The sequence below is a fragment of the Kryptolebias marmoratus genome, linkage group LG4 (assembly GCF_001649575.2).
Source record: "Kryptolebias marmoratus isolate JLee-2015 linkage group LG4, ASM164957v2, whole genome shotgun sequence".
NCBI classification, from domain to species: domain Eukaryota; kingdom Metazoa; phylum Chordata; class Actinopteri; order Cyprinodontiformes; family Rivulidae; genus Kryptolebias; species Kryptolebias marmoratus.
This window is the reverse complement of record NC_051433.1, coordinates 20218033-20233046: the sequence shown is the minus strand read 5'-3', so window position 1 is coordinate 20233046 and position 15014 is coordinate 20218033. Positions and strand designations below refer to the sequence as shown.

General features: G+C 36.6%; 1 protein-coding gene across 6 annotated transcripts in view; it reads right to left on the bottom strand.

The window, feature by feature from the left end:
* The window catches only part of slc2a9l2 (solute carrier family 2 member 9, like 2), a 130657-nt gene that overhangs the window by 75614 nt on the left and 40029 nt on the right, over nt 1-15014 (bottom strand). For all 6 annotated transcript variants that reach the window (XM_037975176.1, XM_037975178.1, XM_037975180.1 and 3 more), the window contains exon 7: nt 5312-5444. In XM_037975176.1, coding sequence (XP_037831104.1) covers nt 5312-5444 — 133 coding nt within the window. The remainder of the gene's footprint in view (nt 1-5311; nt 5445-15014) is intronic.

Sequence of the window (15014 nt, the reverse complement as noted above, 5' to 3'; positions counted from 1 at the left end):
AATACTTCACCTATTGATTAGTTTATTTTAATTTTGTTCTCCAACAAAATTGTTAAATCAGGTACAAATTCTTGAATACAGATTTCAGATTTGTAACAGTCACTGGAAACCCAGATTCAAACTTCAGAGACATAATCCTTTAAATATGGGTTAGACCTTCTGTATGAGAAACAAAGCTACAAAGAATTGTAATTTAAAATAAACTGTCTTGAAAACCTTGTAAACATGTTTCATTCTATTACGTGGTAGAAGTAAAGAACATGTCAAATAAATTTCCACTTGTGTTCAGCCACGTCTGACAGTCTTACAGATGTTCCTGACAGCTGTGTGTCTCGACTGATGCAAAGACTCTAGGGAGATCAGACAGTGGATCGAACCACTGTGAGACTTGGGAGGGGGAATAATAACTTTTGGTCACTACACAGTCATGTTTATGTGAAGTGTTTACACACATAAATGTCAGTTATCTTTGTCACTGTTATTTCAGTGGAGATTAAGGTGCAGGTTTCGCTCTCCATCCAGTGATTTGCACCTGTGATTATGAGCGATAGTGGTCAGACTCTGTGTGAATATGCATGAGCACTGATACAACACTTGGCAGGATTTAAAATTCAAGTTGAGTCTTTTATAATTGACAAGGGTTTTTGAAACCTCAACAGCTAAGAAGCACAAGCTCAAATAACTCCACATCTTTGAAGTAAGACATTAGAAAATGTCTATGCTTGGGCTGGTGTTGTCCAGTTTGGTTTGTTTTCTTATACAACTTTTATCTATAATGGAGTTTTTCTCCTAATCTTTAATGCATCGTAGGTAATGAATGGATTAATAGGAGAATATGAGACTTAAATGTATCCAAACTATTCTGTTGTACAGTCTGAACCCAACTCTTTATGTTTTCAGTCATGTTTAAGCTTTGTCACCTTTAAATGATGTTGAGGACCATTGCAGTTCTGTAACATGACCAGAGACAAGTCGGCTTGCTGGAAAACAGGCTGTTCCTGTCTGGCACTCTGTAATGATAATGGGACACCACAGAGCCAGCCCACAGGACCTGTGTGCATTGACAATAATTCTCCCGACTGCAGCGCTGTAACATGTGCCAGCAGCATGAAAATTTAGCTCTGTGCAGACTTGTGCCAGTGAAATGTTGGCTGGGAGGTGAGACCTGAAGGGATTCAGAGCTGGACGTCCTTTACCAGATGCTCAACTCTTGCCACTTGTTTCATAGCAGGACAATTGACCAGACAGCAGCATATTTTACAATCATGTGTTTAGGGGTGATAATCTAGCGAATTTTGAGGTGAATTAAACTCATTATAACTTAAAACACTCGCCGTATTGGCAACCAGACAACTCTGTATGGTTGGCTGACACACTTATTCAAGTCCCTTTTAATGGCTAAATCAGTTACAAAAGAACAACAATGAGAAAAACACATTTCCTCAACTCAGATGTGCTCAAAGAACCCAAAGTTAGAGTAATCTGAGAGAAGCAATGAAACATAGCTAATAAATGAAAGTGAACTATAAACAAATATATTCTATCAAATAACTGCTGCAAGTGAATTTCAAAGCAGTAAAAGCTTTAAAGCAAACAACAAAATACAAACTTTAAAAAAAATCCAAAAAGAAACTGATAATAAACAAAAAAAACATGCAACACTCCGTACTTATTCCTATATGCAAAACAGAAATTAATTTTTATTGAAATAACACTGAAATTATTAATGAATGACAATTCAGTGGCATTCAAATTGTTTAATATGACTGTTTATATTTTTTATATTGAGATATAAAAAAATACCTACTTCTCATTTTTGCAATTTGCCTTGTTTTTGTGGCATGATGAAGTATGTGTTTGAAAGAAAAATAACTTCATAACAATGCTGTCTTGTGTATCTGATACTATAGTAATGTGATTGAGGGAAGAAAAATTGTAACATTTACCTCACATAGAGTGTACACCAAAATAAAAAAAGTTACATCAATAGTAATGTTACACAATCTCATGCCTCATGGTATTGTGGCATACTTGTTGAACTTTTATGCACAATAGTTGCTGTTGTCATCCTTTTTATCGATCTGGTTAAAGTTGCATATCAGTGGTTTTTGACATGTGTACCACATAAATACAACATTTACAATATCACATGGCTGCTGCTGTGTAGATATTGCGTTTTTTGAGTATACCTGGTGTTTTAAAAATATCTACACAACATTTTTACTATGCCAGGTACGTGATGTGTGCTTAGAAAAGACCAACGTTTTCTACTTGTCATTCATTCCACAAAGATGGATCTGAAAGAAATTGATGTACAAGTTGCTGCTGTGGGTTTGGTTTGGACTTTATTTGAAGACAAGGAGAACTGAAGACAAACTGCCAGACTAGGATCTGCTCACATAGAGCGAGCACTAGAAAGAGGAAGACCCAGAAAATGGTGGATAAAACTATGACTAGATGTTGACAGAAGACTGTAATGTTACCACAGGCTCAAGAAAGAATTGCAACGAGAAGATGCTGATGAATGCCACAGATACTCTGCAGCAACGTCACACGTGAGAGCAAAACAGCACGCCGACAGAAACAAAACAGCTACACCACAGCAGTGTATCATCCATCATGTTTATGCTGTAGTAAATTGTAACTTTTCCACCTTTCAACTCAATACGTACACAATATACATAACTAAAATCCATCACATTCATAGGCAGTACATAAATGTTTTATACATCCAAATATGTTTCATTTTTTTCAATTTAACACAGCTCCAAAAAAAAACAAAAAACATTAACCTACAAAGTAAAATTGAGAGATGGGCCCTCCTAATCTCTGATTGGTTATGGCTCACAATATATCAAATAAAGTTTAAATTAAAATTAAACATTCACTGTGCTTCTCTAAAACTGATATTAGAGTCATTGAAATTGATGTGGTCCGTATTAGAGCTGGACATTAAACTGGTGCCTTGCCAAGGGAGGAACTGAAGAGTTTGAGGGGAGCCACAGAGAGAGAAATTACATGCAAATAGTCCACATGAGATGAATTTGAATCTCAAATGAATTTAATATTCAAACCATAACTCGGTCAAACCTACTGAAACATATAAAAAATCTAAGATTTTCTGAGCACGGAATCTCCATTAGGAATATACTCATAAAAATACTGAACTGAATTTTACATGAATTAAATTTAGCTAAAATTTGATTTTTGATTTTTTTTTTTCCCCACAAGATAAAATCATGCTTTAAACCTGCAATATTTCTATTGACTATGAGAGAGTTTGCATTGCATTCTGTCTTTGTTTACATTTTACATAACGTTTGACCTATTTGTGAAATTGGGGTTGTACCTTGTGGTCTCTTCCTCAAGTTTTTATGCTTCTAAATAGGTACAGTTTGCAAAAAAGTAAGTGGAATAAAATAAGTTCAGACTTGCTTTTGTTTATTAGAAAAGTAAAATCGTTATCTCCAAATAAAAAAAAAAAAAAAAAACAGAGGTAACAGAAAATACTTTTCTTTTTCAGCTGCACCCTTCTGCAAGGTTCACCACAGTGAGCAAATTCGCATAGAAAATTTGGCAATTGTTTTATGCCAGATGCCCTTTCTGAAGCAACCTGGACTCAAACCTGCAGCCTCAGGATAACGAGACGGCAGCACTGACCACTGATGCCCAGCCAACAGGAAATATAAACTACTAAAACATGAAACTGAATTAAAACGCAGCGGTCTGAGTAAGAGTGTACTCCTGATTTCTGTGTGAAACATATCAGGTCCTGCTATTGCGCATGCTGTTTTACTGTCACGACTTACTGGGGAATTTAATGGAACCAAAGTCATCATTAGTTCCACCTGTCACTCTCCTGCTATGACACGTCGAAATGTCTGCTGTGCTGCAGTTTTACTAATGTGGTCGAGGGTCAAAATTTATGTGCTCTGGACAGGATTATGATCACTAACTGGTGCAAGTAATAACATTCTCCCCGCTCTCCCTACTGGCTCTGGCTTTTCAGAAACTTTACTACACACTGAGTTTAAAATATTTTGCAAATGTCAAGAGATAAATGCATGGTGGTCTAGTTCGTTTTTGTTTCGTAAATTAAATTTTTCACACATCTTTCAAGTTTATTACGGTTCTTCTCAGAGCTTTACAATGTGTTTTTTTAATCACCCCCACTCATACAGCTCATCTTATATCTAAACTCTGTGTGTCTGCAATCTCCCACCAGTGTGCATATTGGGGGCAATGTTGGGTTTCAGTGTTTAGTATTTTGACACATCGAGGGGGTGGAAATCAGACAATCAATCAACCAAACTACTGATTGGAAGATGACTCCTGTACCAGTGCTATGACTCCACAAGGTTATCTCTTTTTTTAAAATGACAACAGTATACATGTTTTCAGTGAGTAAAGATGTCTCTGTACTAACAGGGATGTCCTTTATTGGTGTAAGTCATTGGAGAATTGTGTAAAATTGTTAAATGATGTGACGCCACACAACAGTAAAACAATCACACTCTCTGATTTTAGTAAAGAACTTGAAATGTGCAAAATCAGTCAAAATTAAAGTCCTACTCATCCAATCATTGTAAATCAGGAGGCATCTATAAATAGGTAATTTGTGCAGTTTTACAGAGACAGTTTCACTTCTACCAAACTATTCTTTAAGCTCCAAAAATGAGTGCAATGCAACAACAAAGTCTAATGATAAAATTAGGAGTGGACTGACAGCTCCACAGGCGACCAGAAGCAGACAGTTTTCAATTCGACTGGTTTGACTGGCGATCAGCAGATAGGGAAGTTTTTTTGCCCCTAATCTATGAACGCACCACAGCTGGATACCTAACTTATGCTGGAGGCCTGTAAAGTTTTTGGTGTTGTTGTTCGTTTTTTTTTTTTGTTTGTTTTTTTTTTGTTAGTTTGTTTTTGTTTCTTACCTTTTATAGTATAGGGTGAGAAGTGAAATTAAAACTAAGAAATCATTGTGTTGAAACAAGCACTAATTGTTGTTGGTTTTTGTTTGTTTTTTCTGGTTGCTTGATGTCATGTAAAGCTTGCTCTTTGAAAGTAAAAAATAAAAATGTAGTAAACTCCCAAAAATACTCCTTTTGATTATTTTGTATTTGGGCTAAAGAAGTTGAGAAGTATAGACCAACATAAACCTTCTGTTGGCTGACTCTTTCACACTTCGTCTTGAGAGCAGTTTGGGTGTAAAACATATGAAAGCTCAAGTGAGACCAACAGCTTTGAATAAAATGCTTGTTTGCACCATGGAGACTTTTTGAGTGAGCACTGTTTCATCTGCGTGTATTACCTTTTTCTGCTCCTGCCTCGTCCTTCTTCTCCATCAGCAGATAACGAGGACTTTCAGGGAGGAAGGGCAGGACACACAGCTGCAGCACTGCCGGAAATGCGAGGAAGGAAAACAGGTAGTTCCACCTGGATTCCTGCATTCAGAACAAAAACAGAGGAGCTACATCAAGACACAGAGGACATGTTGGGTCTTGACACTTTACTAAACAGATGAATGTGTTATACAACACTTTGCTGAATGTGTGAAGGTAGATGTACGTCAATTCTTTATTAAACATAAAATTGTGTTTCCACAAAATAGGACACGTCTTCCTTGTGCTGTCAAAACTTGGTGTAGGAGTGAAGAGAATAAACTAATGCATTCCTTAATGCACATATTTATTTAATAGATGTGAAAAGTTTGTGTGGGTTGAGTGCTGTTTGCGTTTGTGCTTAATTGTGTCTGCAATTAGACGTGAAGAACTTTTCAGACTTAAAAAGCCAGTTTTATAAGGCTCACATACGGATAAGGGAAATTCTAAAGGTGAAGCAGTTCAGCAGGCTTCTCTACCTCATTTCTCTCTCTCTCTCTCTCTTTTGAGGACTTCATGATGATTAAATATTGAAATAAATAATCTAAATAAAGAAATCACAAAGGATGACAAATATACACAACCCAAAAATGACATTTAAGAAAAGTCAAATTAGGAAAAGCCTTTTTGTTGTCGTCAGTTTCTGGACAAAATTGCTCACATGGTATTTTTATGAAAGTCGTTTTATTACATAGTCGTTGGAAAAGAAAAGTCCGTCTTCTTTCAGTTCTAGGGTTTTACATGTCAGGACTCAAGGATACAAAAAACAATAGATTTCCCCATACTGTTACTAAAACAAAGCTAAAATGGAAAAGCCATGTGTGGAGAAAGTCCATCCCATGATTCATCAGCTTTTAGAATCAGCCTCTAGCAGTAATATTTCTCAGTAGTTCTTTTCTGTAGGACTTTATCAGTCTCTTAAATCATTTTGGAAAATTTTTGGCCCACTCTTCTTTACAACGTTGCTTCAGCTCATTGAGGCCTGTGGACGTTTGTTTCTGCACAGTTCTTTTAAGGTCCCACCACAGTATTTTATTCAGTTTGAGGTCTTGACTGGACCATTACAACACTTTAATTCTTTCATTTTCAGCTGTTCTGTTGTAGATTCGCTGTTGTGTTTGGGTTCATTGTCCTGTTTCAGCATAACCCAGTTTGGACCATGTTTCAGCTGTCAGACAAACGGTCTCACATTTGACTCTATAATTCTTTGATCTACAGAGAATGTTGACTGCAAGGCAACCAGGTCCTGTGGCTGCAAAACAAGCCAAAATCATCACCCCTCCACCACTGTATTTGAAAAACATAGGACTGTGAATTTTGGGTTAACATCTCTATCCTGGTCTCATCTGTCCAGAGGACAATGTTCCCAAAGTCCTGCGGTTTATTTATATCAACTTTGCAAACCTAAGCCTTGTTCTTTTTACTGAAAATAGGCATTCTTCTGCAATACTTCCTTACAAGCTATACTTGTTCAGTCTTTTTCTAATTATCCTGTCATGAACTTTAACCGTTAACCTGCTAACTGAGGCCTGTAGAATCTGAGATTAAGCTCTTGGGTTTTTTGCTAAGCTTGGGGAGAAATTGGTGTGACATCAACTCCTAGAAAGATTGGCAACTTAAACCTTCTCACTGTAAAGGGATGGACTCCAAATCATTTGGAAATGGCATTTTATTCCTTGCTAGATTATGAGCAGCAACACTTGCTTTTGTAAAGCCATTGCTGATGTCTTTCCTCCTTTGCATTGTGTTAGCACACACCTGTATGCTCCAGAGCAGCAAACGGACAAAATCCCTGCTTTTGTACAGGTGGTCACACTTACTAATGATCAGTTTATTAAGTGCATTTGATCAGCAGCACGGTTGCTACTTTCTCTCTTAAATCCTATGGAAGCTGCAAGGGTGGACTTAATTTTTCACACATATTTTCCATGTTGGCTTCATTTTTGTTTAATAAATAATGACATGATGGGATCTGTTGTGAGTTGTTGTGCAAATAAGGGTATATTTGAATCATTTTTAACCTGGTAAAGACCAGATCTTTTTTTTTTTTACTATGCCCTGATATGTAAAATCCTAGAATTAAAAGACGGTGGACTTTCTTATTCCATAAATGTAGTCTTTTTGCTGGTTTTATTCAAAACATACAGAAGCTCACAACACCCAGTAAAAGAACCTGGTTATCACAAGTTTACTTTTCATTTTTTTATTTTACACCATCACAGAAAATATGATATCAGTGGCTTTATCGTCATATTTATGAGGAAGAATTTATTCTTAAAACTAATAAAGATGTTCAGTTTTATGTGTGGGTAAAAACGGAAAGAAACCCTGACATTTTAGTAACTCTATGAAATGTTTCAGACCTGGAATACACCTGAGTTGCATAGTCTTTTCCATTCATGTACCTCTTCTCATGTTCACAGAGCAGAGTTTAAATAATGAATTACTTCAACATTATCTTGCCACTGCAATGTTTGAGCTCTTTTACCGCTTCATTTACATCAATATTCATCAGAACACAAAGCATTTCGCATCATTTTTTTCATCAGATGTTGTTCATTTCCTACAGAGTGTGTCATATACATAAGTAGTCATCCACTTTGGTCTTGGTCCTGCCTAGCTCATCACAGGTGGATAAAAAAAGTCCAAATTGAAACAAATAAAGTCACAAACCTGCAAACTATCGCACACAGCACTATTTGTAGATTGCTTTGCTGTAGGCTACAAGAACTGGAGCAAACACAAACGTCCTTTCGTGCAATAAACTTCAAGTGGGAAGGAAATTTTTAGCATGCACCATCTACATTAGCAGACCTGTTTTCTGATCTTAGTCGAGCAAACAGAAGGTTGATAATTGTGATTATGCAGACACTTGGAATGAGGTGCCCTTTGGATAGAAAATGTCAACTCCGACCAATTAAAACTAAGTTTGGGATTACTATGCATAACCTTTACAAGTGTTGTTAAAAAAATGTTGTAAAACATTTTGGTGCAATAACTTCTCTGAGTGCCTACTAATTATCTTATCTCCATAAGTTTCTGTGTGTCGTTTGCCTATTTTGTCAAAAATGACATCAGACTGAGATAAGTTTTGTTATGCTGTAAACAAATGTGTGGCAAAAAGAAAGAAACGGTCAGCAGCATAATATAATCTAATGATTCAATATTAGATAGTAACAACCCTGTTCACAAAACGGTTAATCTTTCATGAAAAAAAACAAAAAAAAAACGAATCCCATGAATTGAGGTTCCGTAGAAAGGCTATAAACAATGTTACCGGTTGTAGATGGTGGTTTAAAAGACCTCAGTTTGGAGAAATTATGTTTGATTCTGAACAAAGTGATGACCTACGGACTAGTTCAAGTTGGGCCAGGATCAAGGTGATTTACTACCACCTTAAAACATTTCCAATATATAAATAGCAGTTCATACAAATGGCATTTAGTAACCCTTTTATGCTGCCATAAATTTTGAATAACGTGATTATTTACATGGAGTTCTGTGATTTTTGCAAGAGCAAACATCAGGAGCAGCATCTATAGCAGGAATATCATAGTTTTTCTGCCATAATCTCTATGTAAAGCAAAACTGACTGCAATCTAAAGGTTTATAAATAATTTTTGTCATGCCATAACAGGGCCATAAATAAATAAATGTAATAACTCTTATCACATTTTTTTAGATTACAGTTTTTTAACACAACAGCAATCAACTTTATCCCCACTCGCCGTTAGGTGGTTAATCTGGTCAGAAATAAAATTTATTTCTCAAAAGTAAAGTCATTATAGGAAACAACAGTTACCTGTTCATAGTTTTTTCATGAAACCCACTTGAAAAGATCTGAATTATTGCTCTAACAATTAAAACTTGCTGAGCTATGGCTTAAATTCAAGCAATCAATCCATTCATCTTTTCACCCTCTTGAGCATGTTCATAAAACAATTTTTATTCTTCTATTTTTATTCAGATAAATATCATTTAATCAGTATACCATGTTACATTGTCTCCATTAATAATCTGAAAATTCCCCACCAACTAAATTAGGCATATGGATTAAAAAGATCATTGCATTAACTCTGGGGTGCAAACATGGCAAAAAGGAGAAACCAGAATGAGTGTGAGAGATTTTACATCAGCATGTAGAGCCACTTAATTGTGTTTCTCAATAATTCTCAGAGACACTTGATGGAATATGGAGAAACAAATAAAGTGCTTTTTTTTGTCTCTGACTGATAACACTGGATCATCTCCCCTGGTGATAGCCCGGCTCCTCTCAGCGATTCTGTAGATCAATCTGCTGAATGAAATGTGTGTTAAGTTTGCTGATTCTGAGCAGTGGACTATCTTCTACTGGAAGGAGATAAAGTGTTTGATTAAATGAAGCCTTTCCATCCCTGACAGACAAAGAATCTGTTCTGCAAGCATTGATTTCTGTGCTCCATTAACAGCTCAAAGGAGCTCCATGTTTTATCTTATTTTTCCTTTCTGATAAGATGCAATAGATGTGTGGATACTGACTTCACTGTCAAATTCATTTTTCTTAAATCAGATATGCCAGGGAAGTTTCAAACTTTGAAAAATGATCACTGAATGCTGTGATGAGTCCATTTGCTTCCTTATTTGTTTTAACTGCCTTGTTGTTAATTTCCATCCCATCCCTTCATGCACTTTTTACCTCTCTGTCCCTGAAGCCACATTTCATTTATGACTTATGTGTCACAACTCATTAATTTTTTAAACCATTTCATCCAAGATATATCATTTTTTATCTTTAATATACTGTGTGCTCCCCATATTTTTGCTGTCTTGACCATGAGACACTTTATGCTGGTTTTCAGTCAGCATTACTTTTATTGGTGGGAGGCCACCTGTCATAATACAGTATTCACTCACATGGACTAATTATCAGATTGAATAGCAGTCATTAAATATACACTAAAAACTATGTTTGACTGGGTAATTGTAAGGAGATTATATAATTATTGGATTTGGAATGAGGTCTGAAAACACAAGTGTGGCAGGCATGATTGGCACAAACATGCAATGCAGTCAACAGTACAATATAAATAAACACTTTTTAATATCTACTAATTACAGCTCCTAATTAGAGCAAGCTTTATTTGTCTCATTAGCTGTGATCATCCCTGATGGTCAATTAGAACTCATAAAGCCCAGCTCTGAACAGGAATGTTGCTTAAACGAAACTAAACAAACAAATTAGTTGACGGATGTTTTCCTACAACTCAGTGATTCTCAAACTGCAGTGTGCGACTCCTCAGGGGTCATTACAAGGTATTTTTGTTTTAGCTTAGGCCTGAAACATTGCAAGCATAACTAATGTTTACACATTGTTGGCACATGACCTGGATAGAAGTGATGAGGAGCAGAGAAGGAGGAGTTTTAACTTGATCATGGAGGAAAAGTTTGTCAGAATGATAACAATAGAGGTGAGAAAATGCTACGCTCGCTGTTGGATCTGAACAGGACATCCAGTATATACGCCGGCTGAGACGCAGATTGTTGTTTTAAGTGTGTTTGCTGATGACAGAAACTGTGTTGATGTTCTTTTCAAAGATATACAGGAAAAATAGACTCATTACAACCTCTTATACTGTAAAAAATATTGAACCATTTTGTGTCTATTTCCTTATCTATTTTTGAATAATCAGAGACTGATGGAGCAGTCTGTTTTTATTCTTTTAGCAAAGTGCAGTTCTTAATTGTTCATTATTTTTGGAACTAATTAACAAAAACACTTTAAATAGCAATCGAGAGAAAAAATGTCACAATTTTTTTTGGACACAATGACAAAAATTTTTTTTTAATTTGTGTATTTTTTATTATTTTATACATTTTTTCCCAGTAACAGTTAAAATTTGACTCATTCGTTGAGAATTTGGGCTCTATTCTGAGATCCAGAATGTTAGGCTCAGCTCACGAATGTGCATTGGCTCTTTTGGCTTTCAAAAGGCTCTCCGCATAGTAATACCACATTATCACAGTTCTTTTCCGAGATCCAGATTATTTAGCCCAGCTCACCAAAAAAATATTGGATTTTTCCCTCTTCTAAACGGATCACAATCAAATAAAGAGCCCTTTAAGAGCTGAAAGAACCAGTGTATTTTGAGAGAGCAGAGCCAAATGATCCGATCCCAAGAAAAATGAGTCATAATTCCCATCACTACCAAAGACAAGAAGGATCAGGATGAAGATTAGGAATTTTAAAAACAAAAATCAAGTGGAAGGGAGTATGATGTGGAACTCGAACCAAAAGTAAAGAGGATCTGATATTGAACTGAAGAAACCAGGGAGGAAGCTGCAACTACTCAGAAGAGTGATTACTGAATGATGTGCTGATTATAAATGACAGACAGGTGTGATGGCTGCAGCAAAGACAACTGAGGAGATCAAGAGCTACGATACAACAAGAACAACATAACAGAATATAACATTATTAATACCCACAACAAAAAACATAAATAACAGAGATTAATACAATACACAACCAAGACGCCAAGTAATGGCTAAAATTGTGACAAGATAAAATTTCCTGTCCTCAGAGAAAAAAAATGAAATAGTGGAAACGTATATTTGTTGAAACCATGACAGCTGTTGGAGAAAAATGATCATACCTGCAGGGTATCCATTCATACAAGTTAGAGTTCTTTATGTTGACTCAGTTCTAATTAAATTACTTTTGCAACATCCAGCTGCATAAGGAATCTACTTTTTTAACATCTCACTGCTGGTGAAACTAATCTTTAATCCCACAGCAAGCAGTAGGATTAAGACGATCATTTATCATTAGCTGAAAATTTGTATAAATGTCCTGCACTTCTCAGAGAGTTAATTAGGAACTGAGAAAAAAAAGATGTCTTTATACCACATGATTAAAAGTTATAAATGGAATGAAATCTGCACAAATAGCCGAACTAAAGCAATGATATTTTCCTTCCAGCCACACAGTTGTATTACTCAGACAGTGACTTGGACGATAAACATTTCTCTGCAGCTATTGTAGTATTTCTGTAAAATAGGAAGGAAGAAAGTGACAAAACTTTCAAACAGATTGTACACAACAAGAGTGCCTGGTTTGAAAAAAAAAAAAACTCACTCCACAAGAATCTCAACTGTTAGAAAACTGTATGTGGACATCTGCTGGGATCAGAAGAAAAGCCTATCATCCCGCCGCCTGCAGCTGTTTGTGATGAATGTCACCTTCTCCATAAGCCTATTTTACTGATGGTCTGTCAGGAGAGGAAACTGACAGGTGGCCCTTGCAGATGTGTATCGTCCAATTCTTAGAAAACTAAAGCAGTGTGTTTTATATTTGAAGAGGACTACACTGAGATTCACACCTAACAGGAAGGAATAATACCAAACTCAAGGCTTTTTATGCCTGACCACAGGTTTGACATCTAGTTACAATGTCAGTATGCAATAGAGGAAGAGTTTGCCATTTAGAAAAGAAGATTAGTATGGATGTCCTTTGAAAAATGTATTAAGTGAATGGCATAAGTATGAAGACTGTCATAGTTTGGTATTTTCAGTTTGTTGTGTTTGATTATTGTTTTGTTTCGGTTTAGTTTTCCTGTTTCATGCCCTGTCACTCTCCACCTCCCCAGTACTTTTCCTGTTAGGTCTGCCACGCCCATCTCCACCTGCTTGTAATTATTCTCTCTCACCTGTGTTCATTTTCCTCATTATCCTCTGTCTTTAAGTACCGGTCTTTCTCATTCACTATTCACTGGATCATTCCGCTTTGTCTGCTCGTTGCCTTGCCATGTCCTGCCTTTCACCTAGTTTTGGATTTTGTTATTGTTAGTTTTTGCTGCCTCGTCAGCTTTTTGTTTTGTTAGAGTTTTATTTTATTAAATTTGTTTTGTGGATTTTCATGAGTCTGCGTTCTGGGTTCGCTGCCTTAGTCCCACCTCCTGACAAAGACTGGAAGGAGTGGAAACAGCCAAGTTAATGGTGTTAGAAGCTTTTGTTTTGTCAAAGCTCTCATAGTCTCTGAGACACAGACCGAATAAACTTCTTTGTAACATGCACTGTTAGATAAATGATCCATACGTTTGCCCCCCATTAACTGGATGTCACAGTGTTAAAAAATGACCTAGAATATAGGTGGCTTTTTTGTGGCATGAATTAAGAATGCAGTAGGCTCACGATTACGTGATAGATAGATCATGGAGGGTCCAAGCGTGCATAAAACTTTGTAGCAAGGTCATGTTGGTCTATTTCAGTGGCGTTGAATCCATGATGCAGGGCCCACGCACACTGACATGGCTTCGTGGTCAAGAATTGAAAGCAGGACTAACCACGGTGGCCTCATTTTGAGGCTACAACTCCATCAAGCCCACAACACACTGGCAGTGCCTCAGGTACATTATTTCATTGCTCTTGCATTGTTGCTGCTATATGCATCTGATGCCACTCTAGCTAGAACCAACAAGCTTGCTCCTCACCAGTGACCATTCCACACTCTCCATGTACCAATGAATGCTGCACCATACTCAGCCATTCTTCATTTGTCTTTTGAATGCAAAGCAAGAGGCACTTGTGAGGTCTATTAAATCAGATAGGAAGAGGGGAGGATGCTGTCATAGTTCATCAAAAAAAAACTCTTCACTCTCTTCACTTGCATCTTCCATCTGGAAGGTGTTTCCTCCTCCACAACAAGGCTGATGGTGGAGGCCCAGAAGGCTTGAGTACATCATGGAAACAATCTAGCGCAGATGTGAAACCCATGACTGTAGCTTTTATAGTACGTGGTAGTTCATCTGAATGTGCTGCTTACGTAGAGTGGCACAGGAAAGCATCTCAAGGATGCTGAAAATAGCTGAAAAAAAACAAAAAACAATTTGGCAAGTAATAAGAGCATAGCAGCATTACATTTGCCTTCACAAAGAAGGTTTTCTAAATTTGATGCAAGCCAAACACATTCTAAAACGTCATGGGGAGGGGTCATCATCCAATGTGAGGGCGGTTTATATAACACCTTTAACCTTTATCAAGGTTCCACAAAGAACTTTTATTACTGGTTCTAATTTATACAAGAGATGTTGCACACTTTTTTATTCATTTCTATGCACTCTGTAGATGCAGCAATTTTCGCAACAGTCACATACCACGAGCTATATCAGTGTGGGGTTGAGTGTCTTGCCAAAGGGCAGCTCAATACACAGAAAGGATGGGGAACAAACTGTCAGCTTTCTGATTAGACGACAAGATCTCTACCACTGTCCCTACGGCAGCTTTAATAAATAAATTCCACAATTAGAGTTACAGGGAAGATAATCAAAACTTCAAATTTTTCTTGTTTATATCTTACACTTGGTTAGACTAAATTGTTTGATTGGTGTAGGAGAAACGTTTTGGCTTAAAATAATAAATATAACAAATCTTTTCAGCTCATATGTTGGCATATGGTGTTCAGTCCATTGTAGTCCATTTTTGATGTTAAGGTATCTTGACAGACTCTAACAAAACTATGTGACAAATAGGTTAATGAAAACAGAATCTGGAGGGGGAAAAAAAACCAAGCATTAAAAAGGCCAGGTCTGTCGTTTTTTTGTAATTATTTTCATGTTGAAGTTGAGTCTGTGGGATGTTTTACTGTGGTATGTATTA